At 43.5% G+C, this 9,264-nt stretch overlaps 1 protein-coding gene across 1 annotated transcript; it reads right to left on the bottom strand.

Annotated features, from left to right (window-relative positions):
- Positions 1-7,424: 7,424 nt before the first annotated feature.
- LOC136990093 (soma ferritin-like) lies at positions 7,425-8,103 on the bottom strand. Its single transcript, XM_067288445.1, has one exon. The coding sequence runs from the start codon at positions 8,101-8,103 to the stop codon at positions 7,426-7,428; it is 678 nt and encodes a 225-aa protein (XP_067144546.1). The 3' UTR covers position 7,425.
- Between the last annotated feature and the right edge of the window lie 1,161 nt (positions 8,104-9,264).

Below are 9,264 nucleotides of genomic sequence, written 5' to 3'. Positions count from 1 at the left end.
ATCGGCATAAACCGGAAAAATTCTTCAAAACGCGGCGATTTTCTATGTTCGAAAAACCCATTAAATAGGAAAAGGTATTCGGTACCAGTCATTTTTTTATTTCATTTCGTACAAAATTGTACATTTTCCCGGCCCCGCAACAAGCATTACCGGGAAAAGAATATATGAATAGTATATGCGAACAATATACAATAAAGAAAAGGAGTAGGTATATCCAAGAGTGGACTCCGTGCGAACTTACATGATAAGAAAGTTTCAACACGCGACGACTTTGCGCGTGAAGAGAACAGGATGTCTACAAGCGTGCCAAAGCATAGGGAGGTCACTACGCGACATTTTGCGTGTGGAGGATTTTCAACAGTTGAAATACACGGCTGGTTTGTCGCGTGTTGAAAAGTATGTCCGTGGTTGTCCAAAAAAGCCAGCCCTCGCAATAAGATTAGCGGTGAGGTGTAACCTGGAAGTATGCCTCTATAAATGATTCCCAAAACGTGATTGTAGTAAACAGTCACAATACAACCCAATGCCAAGCAGAGTGGTGCTGATATTAATTGAAGATATTGCTATGCGTGACATAATTTATTTGTCTTGCTAGGTTTTCGAAAGCCTGGTAGATTTCTTTAGTAAGCCAAATATCAGATGGGGCGCATGGCCAAGCAATCCCATGTTCCTCGAGTAGGAGTTGTAGTTGTAGTCTTTCACGATCGAGTATCATACGGTAGAAGAGGTAATGAGTGGAACCATCTTCCGTGAAGCAAGTTGGGCACACGTTGCAAGTCCTGCCGGTAAATCTCGCGAGGTAGCTCGCGAATTTGCCATGATTCGTCGAGATTTGTGTCATGCAGTAGTCGGGGGTATACCACTTGTTACTGATGAAGTTCTTCAGGTCTGGGATGAATTGGTACGTAAGATGGTGGTTTTGTTGATCCTAAGTGTTCTGCCACAGTTGTAATATATCCTCCCACAGCATCCCGCGAAGTGTGCACTGACTGATCATACTATATGAGATAGGAAGTGATTCATTCGTGACAGCCTCTTTCGCTAGGTGGTCTGCCCTCTCATTGCCCACCATCCCCTGGTGGGCTCTTACCCAAGAGATGTAGAATTCCGTATGGAACTATGAATACGTTGAGCGAGAGAATGGAGTTTATTGTTCATAATAGTGTTGTAGGCTGAGAGGGAGTCAGTATGAATAGAGATGAAAGAATTGTTGTAATTGCTGTTTATGTGATCGATAGCCATCTTTATTGCGAACAGTTCAGCTTGAAACACTGTGCAATCATTACTGAGTTTGTGGATTTGATGATAGGTCTCGGTGTTTTCAACGTAAATTACATAGCTGCACCCAGTCGAGTCATTAATTCGACAACCATCAGTATAAACATTTATCTCAGTACTTAAAGTGTTGTTGATAATGCAGAAGTTAGTAGTTTCGGGTGACGGCAGATCCTTGTAGGGAAAGGGCCACTCTATATCATTGTGGTTAACTGTACGTTAACCACAATGATATAGAGTGGCCCTTTACAGAGGTCAGAGTTGGGGTAGAACTATACAGAGCACAGAGGTCTGTATAGTTCCATCCCATTTAAGGTGATAATAACGCTGTCGCTGTTTAATGACAAGGTCCACAGGTGGTTTCCTCGCCACCACCTGAACGTAGCGGTTGCTAGTGGTGCAAAATGCTTTTGTTATTAGAATGAGAGCGCGTCTTTGCGATGTTTCCTGTTGATATGGACTTTGCGAAGCTTCCTGTTGATATGGACTTTGCGTGTGGCCCATCCCCAGGTACCACACGCATAGATATAACTGGTAGGTATAGCCGTAGATTGCCGACATCGCACCCGCACAGAGGCCCCAGTCTCTCTTGGCCACCTGGGCGAAAGATTGCAGTACGAGGCCTGTTCGGCTTGCGATGTAGTCTACGTGAACGTCCCAAGTAAAGCGGAAATCGAGGATCACGCCCAAATACTTCAAGGTTTTCTCCACTTTAATCGTTTTATCTTGCATTTTGAAATGGGGTGGACGTAAATACAAGTTGGGTTGACCGGGAGATTGAACACGATTGCCCTTGTCTTCTGCGGGTTGAAGCGCAACTCGTGCTTGTTACCCCAATTGTGGATATTTTGTAACAAGTTGCTAGCCTTGCTCTCGAGGTCAGCCCTGGACCGACCTCCCAAAAGCATAAAAAACGTCGTCGGCGTAAGCATAGCACCTGGTTTGGCCGAAATCTTTTCTGAGAAAAGAGTCAAATGTGACGTTCCATAGCAGGGGTCTTGAGACTGACCCCTGCGGGCATCCTCTGGTTACGCATTTTTGAACGTGGTGTTGGCCGTATCGCAAAGTTGCAGTGCGGTCTCTGAGGTAGTCTTGAAACAGTCTGAGGATGTTACGCGGACAGTTTATTTGTCGAAGTCGGTGAAGGATGTGAGGCCACCAGGTACTATCAAAAGCCTTTGAAATATCCAGACTGACCCCGAGAACAAACTTGTTATCTTCCAGTAGATGTTGTATGTTAGTCACTACAGACTGGAGAGCACTCTCAGCAGATCGCTGAGGGCGAAAGCTAAATTGTGCCTCGCTTAGACAACTATTGCTTTCCATATACCCCATGAGTCTGTTAGTTACCAGCCGTTCTAGGACCTTGCCCAAAACAGGCAGCAGGGAGATAGGTCTTGTTTCGGTCGTGGATCCTGGCTTTGGGACTGGTACAATGTACGCGTTTTTCCAGGCCTTGGGAAAAATGGCCTGGCTGAGGCAGGCATTGTAAATATTTAGGAAGTAACTTGGGATTATCTTCCACAGACCCTGCGCTATCTCTGCTGTAATATCATCAGCTCCAGGGGCTTTGCCTTTGCCAAAGGTGTTAAAAGCATGCTCTATTTCGTTAGCAGTGATGGGTGTTATGTCCTCAGCGTCTTTTTTTTTTTTTTTTTAACTCTTTCCGCCCAGTGGGCACTAAGAGGGCCTCTTATAGCAAGTCCATTATGGGTTCGGCCAGGCCCACAATGGGGAGGCCGGGTGGTGAGGGACGGGGACCGACATATCCTGACGGACCACCCCCCGAAAAATTCCTGGGGATTTTTCGACCCGTCCGGATTCGATCCCGGGTCCCCCAGGGCGGCAGGCTGCTAACCTTGACCGCTCGGCCATCCGGCCGCTGTCCTCAGCGTCTGTTAGGTCATTCCACTTTTCCCTAATTTGACGTTGCCAATTCGTATCATATTCAGAATCATTGTCAGGGCAGTAGATTGCAAGTTGGAGAGGTCATTGTTTCGATTAGAGACTTGGGTTGTGCAGAGTTACTATCAGAGGTTAGGATCTGTGTTTTTCGTAGCTTATTGCTGCACATCTTACTAATAAAACCCCATGGGTTAACAGAAGTTTTGGAGCAGAAGGTGCGCCAACTCTGGAGTTTAGTGTCTTTCATAGTTTGTTTATATTGCCGTTGACTTTGGAGATAGACTTCTTTATAAGTATTTCTAAGGTTGTTATCAGTGCAGCGCTGGTACCTTTTCCGTAACCTCCTAGTGGTACGACGTAGTGTCTCTAATCCTGAGCTCCACCAGGGAACTTTTTCCTATGTTTAACTTTTTTAGGGATGAACATCTCACATGCCCTAGTAATTGTGGAGATATCTTGTTCGATTTGTAGCCTTGTTTCTGCTGGATCGTCTGAGTAAGTGCTTATGCAGGTGGCTTTCAAGGTATTCTTTCATGTTTGTCCAGTCGGCCTGGTAAGGAACGAATTTCGGTCTTGAAGTTAAAGATAGTATGATATTATCTCTGGTGCCATTCAGGTTAAAAGTGATGTAAGCGTGTTCGCTCATGCTGTCTTCCTGGCGCACACGCCAATCAGTAACTCTGGCAAAGAAGTGTGCACTGCTGGTGGCAATGTCTATCCAACTTTCACCTCTATGCGAAGTGAAAATGGGAGGAAACAGCGGATTGTTTACAACGAGTAAATTATTGCGAGCGAAAAATTCCTCCAATAGGCCTCCGCGCTGGTCAAAAGCATTTCCTCCCCACATCGGGGAGTGTGCGTTGAAATCTCCTGCTATTATTATATTAGTATGTTGGAAAGCGTGCACTATTCTCTGTAATTGTTCAATGTATGCTATAGTATCAGCGTCTCCTGGGAAGTACACGTTGATAAGAGTTATTCTTTCCTCTTTTATCATGATCTCTGTGGTAACAATGTATTCACTGCTAAAATTTGCATGCAGCATAACGGATAGATTAGTGTTCGGTTCCAGGGTGAGTGCCCATGGGTATTTAGGAGATCCACGCAAAACGGGACAGTAAGTGGGTAAGCAAGCGGGAGTACCTTTCCTACAATACGGCTGAGCCAAAACAATGTCAAAATTTTCAAGCTGTTTTGAAAGAAGAGAGGCTGCGGAGATGCCTCTCCCCACATTATTCTGTAGAATACGGATTTTATTAGTATTGTTATTGTCCATAATCGGTTGTTGCAATTGTGTTATCCCTGATTTTCCTGTTGATGGGACAGGAGCCGTCCCTGGCATTATGTTTGTAATTAGCCTGCTTTCCGTGGCGGCAGTTGCAATAGGTTGGTTCTAGTTCTCTGTTGGGGCACTCTTTGAAAGGGTGCTGTCCCGAGCAATGACTACATGTATATACAGTTTGGGTACATTCTTTGGCCGAATGGTGGAACCCACAGCATTTAAAACACTGCAGGACCGGACAGAAGTCCGCGATCCTGCAGAGTGACCAGTTCAAGTTTACTTTGTTTAGGTTTAGAAGTATCTTGCGGATAGTTGGAGACACCTCCACCACCCAGTTTTTGTACGTCGTCTCCCTTTTTCCCAGTGGTATTCGGTACCGTGCGAATCCGGTTTACGCAGGTTTTACTGTATTGGGGAAGTATCAAAGGAGAAGTTTTGAATGAGAACAATATTGTCTTGTGCGGTATTAACGGACCAAGTACAGTAATTAAGAAAGAATGTTATCAGAAGTGACAAAGTTTAGCTACATTCTATCGAGATTTATATAAGACCCGAATCCGTTGATTTACACCGAGGCACACAACCATTGAATTTTGGGCTGGAATTTTCAAATTGCAGACCTATAAATTCCTGCTGGAGTCCGTTCGTCTGTCCTTCCTTAATCTCGAGAACGGATTCAGAAGATAAAATTCGAGAAACCTTGGGGGCGGGAGACCCCAATTCATTATATACAAACTTTCTATCTGAACCGGAAGTGGTTTGATTTCTATTCAAGAATTTTGTCCAGAAAAGAGTTAGACCCGTATGACTGCTGTTATTGGGAAAATTACGATGTATAGGAACAAGACTACTAAAATTTAGAGCAATTTAAATTAAATGAATTTAAAATATGGTTAAAATTGCAGCTCGTTACTTTTTGTATTTCTCAAAAACTGGTAATGCACTACCGAAGGGAATTTAACCCCTATCGAGACAACTTATATTATTTAGGTTGCCTCGCCCCGACTATAGTTATAAAAGCCCGGAGACGTTTTATCATATTGTCGAAATGCAGGTGTAGTGTGGGGACCAAGACAGTTATACAGTAGTCAACACCGAACTTAGACCGGGCCGCAGTTAACGTCTCATCCAATAAATAGGTTTTAAAAAAAGTAGCTTCGATTCGTTGCACGAACGTTTTACATAATCTAAAACAAATGTACAGTAATTAATTTTTATTTTTGTTAAATATCAACTCGACATCTCGCAGGTTTAACAAGATCGAGCCAGTCAAACTCGAGTCGCAGCCATCAAAAACATAGACCGTCGACGAACGTTGACCACTGCGCGTTTAATATTTTATTGCATCACCTTTGCGGCCAAAACACCTTCCATACGTTTCGGCCCGCTGTCGACCAGGTATTCGCATTCGTCCGCCGTTATGGAATTCCACATAGTTAAGACGGAAGCTTTGTCCTTCGACTGTCCCAGGGCGCAGATGTGTCTTCGTAATGTTCCATACATTTTCAATTGGTGAAAGATCTGGGCCGTTGGATGCCAAGGAAGAACTTCTACGTTCTTTCAGGCCAGCCACTGTTTTGTTTTTCCGCTCGTATGACGCGCGGCCCCATGCTGCTGAAAAATGCAGATTCTATTTGGATATAGCTTTGCTATGGACGGAAGTAAAACTGTCGTAGAATGTTAATGTATTGCTCCGAAGCGAGTGTTCCATCCGCGAACGTCGACTAACCCGTATCGATGGCGCACGTACACCCCAAACCGTGACGCTGGCAGGAAACTTGACCGAGCGGTTTAACAACGCTGGATCGTTAGCTTCGTTGTCAGATCGAACGAGACGTTTGCTTTTGTCCGTTGCCGATAATTCAAATTTTGATTCATCAGACCCCAGAATTTCGTGCCACTTTTGTCGAGACCGGGATAGATGCTCTTTGGCCCACTGTACCCGTTCCTTCTTTCGATGCGCTGTTAGCGAAGATTTTTCACGCGCTACATAGAACCGGAAATGCATTTCTCGCAGTCTTCCGCGTGTTGTCGAAACAGATACATTCTTTCCGGTCGTATCAATTCATATTGTAGTTACATCCAATGCTGCGGCACGGCGGTTGTTTTTTACTATTCTTAAAAATCATTTTTATCATATCATTCACGGGATTACTGCAGGCAAAAGCGAGGCTAAAATAATCGGTTGTTTCGGAGATACCGTAATTGTAACATTATCGGCTGGTCTACGTTCGTCGACGGGAGTGACACAGGGGATGTCTGTTTTTCGATGCCCGTGACTCGAGTTCGACTGGCTCGATCTTGTTAAAACTGCAAGATATCGAGTTGATATTTAGCAAAATAAAGATTAATTACTGTATATTTGTTTTGAATTATGTAACATTCGTGCAACGAATCAAAGTTACTTTTTTAAACCTATCTGTTGGATGACACGCTAACTGCGGCCCGGTCTAAGTTCGGTGGTGACTGCCGCATACGAAAATATCCGGAAAAAAGTAAAAGTTTCGGAACGACCAGTAAACGATGTTAGTGAACGAACGTTTACTTAAAAGCACGATATTGAACTTGACCAAGTCCGTATTGCCGTTCATAATAAACTGTCTGTCGGATCGAGTTAAGTGTTTGCGTACGTTCTTAGTATCAATGTCGAAGTTATCGAACAAATCGGATTTAACTCGGACACGCCTTCGGTTCTGAGGATTGGTAACCTCTGTTATCTTTAATGGGCAGTCTGTCCCGAATACAATCGAGCCCGTTCTTCACGCGGACCGTTACGGTTCGTTTCAAAAGTCTTAAAAGGTACGAATTTTAGAAAAGTCGTTAGTGTCCACGGGTGGAAAAAATGAAAGCGCGTGACAGATAATCTCTTCTTTTTATAGATTACATAAGAATAAAATTGGAAAGAGTCAACATTTGAATTTCTATTTATTTAAAATTTAAAAAAGTATTTCTAATAATTGAATTTATTTGCCCGCCAGTGTTTCCTGGTCGAAAATATATTCTCCGAGCCCCTTTCCTACCCGGTTAAGACTGCTAATATAATCTGCCAACTTTTTGATGTCTTCCACTTGTCGCGGCAGATACTCGGATTCCAGAAAGTTGCAGGTCTGGACGTCTCCGCACCGGCTGGCAACGCTGTGCGTGTCGAGAAGTGACCGATTAACTCGTTTTTCTAACTTCAGCGCTTCCGACATGGCCTCTACGACGGATCCCCATTCGTTCTTTACCGGCTTTTTTATGTCTCCGAGTTCGATACGACCCCCTCGGTCATTTAAGTATTTCATGAATTTTTCGGCGTGTTCCTGCTCTTCGTCACTGCACTGTTTGAAAAATCCGAAACAACCGGCGAGTGCTACGTCGTCTCTCTGGAAGTAATAAGCCATGGACAAGTACGTGTATTTGGCAAACAGCTCCTCGTTGATTTGTCGATTGATGGCGTGTTCGCACTCTTCGGGAAAATTCTGTCGAGCCAGACTTTCTACCGAACTACTTTTCCCTCTCCGGTTATTTTCGCCGTCTTTTCGGCTGTTTTGAAGACTTCCGTCTTTTTCCAATTCGCTCGATGCATCCGCATCTTTATTTTCTGTATCGTCCGTGCTTTTAGGAATTTTCTGTTTCACGCCAATCCGAATTTCTGCCATGGCTTAGTAAAGTTATTTCTTTTAATGTAGTTATTGTTAATAATATTGTTTATAAGTTATTGTTTATACTAGAAACAATACATTTACATTTACTATTTCATTATTTGTTGGCCTACCGGTGGCGGAGTGGATAAAACCACCGAATACTGCCCGGCTAACGGTTGGCCGCGTAGAGTCCGTACATTTATAACACCTAACGAGTGGCCGGTTTTTACTAAAAAGTTCCGGAGGAAGGCATCCCCTAGTTTGTCCAATCCGCACTCATGTTTTCGTACACACTCTCTAGGACACGGCGGAAAATATAGATTACCGTAAAACTTGGACACGCCCTTCCGCTCGTCGACACTTGTTAATAAACGTAACAATGATAGTTAAATTGTAACCTAGTTTTCGTTTCGTGTTTCTCCTTATTATTTATCATTCTGACAGGCTAGTCATGGCCAGTCTGACGTGTCGAACCAAAACTTAAATATCTGACGTAGAAGCGTGTAAATGTTAAAAAAACGTATAGTCGTAAGGACTGGATGTGTCGTTTTTAAAACATTTATTAAAATAACGATATTCGGATAAAGAAAGGACGACGGAAACATTTCAGTTCTTCGTAAACTAGAATAAACGTAAAAGTTTTTGCATTACTTTAGTGAAAAACGTGCATCGAGATTTTTACTTTCTTGTCTTTTTCCAAAGGAAATAAAATCGCGAATAGAGTAAGAGGCAGAAAAAGTTACTCCGAAGATATATGGCTCGGACATTCGTCTATTTTCACACCGTACAATAAAACATTTATCCTATACATAAACGGACGTAGAACAATGTTGTGGTGGAAGATATAAATCTGGGTGTAAAGTTTTCTGCCTTCTTATCCTAGATTTTGCCATCTTTTAAGCCCATCTCCCGTAGATGGCGCTAAAAATTTAATACTTTTCCACGGGAGAGTCCTCGGAAAACGGGCACCGACGTATCCGGTCGGAGCACCCCACGAAAAATTCCCGGGGATTTTTTCATCCCGGGTCCCCCGGAGCGCTCGGCCGTCCGGCCTCCGGCAATTATTCGTTGTCACATATCGACCATAAATAATGGGCTACAATCTTTCGGCACAATGTTCCCAATTTTAACGGTGTCTCGCCTTCCCGTGTATATCATACTTTTCCTGTTAACGAT

The sequence above is a fragment of the Centruroides vittatus genome, unplaced genomic scaffold, assembly GCF_030686945.1.
Source record: "Centruroides vittatus isolate TY-2023 unplaced genomic scaffold, ASM3068694v2 scaffold_861, whole genome shotgun sequence".
In the NCBI taxonomy this organism is placed as follows: Eukaryota; Metazoa; Arthropoda; class Arachnida; order Scorpiones; family Buthidae; genus Centruroides; species Centruroides vittatus.
Note: the sequence above shows the minus strand (reverse complement) of the source record. Positions and strands in the feature narration are given on the sequence as shown.

Excerpts from the sequence above, each read along its gene's own strand:
- LOC136990093 (XM_067288445.1), bottom strand. The coding sequence starts at position 8,103 with ATGGCAGAAATTCGGATTGGCGTGAAACAGAAAATTCCTAAAAGCACG.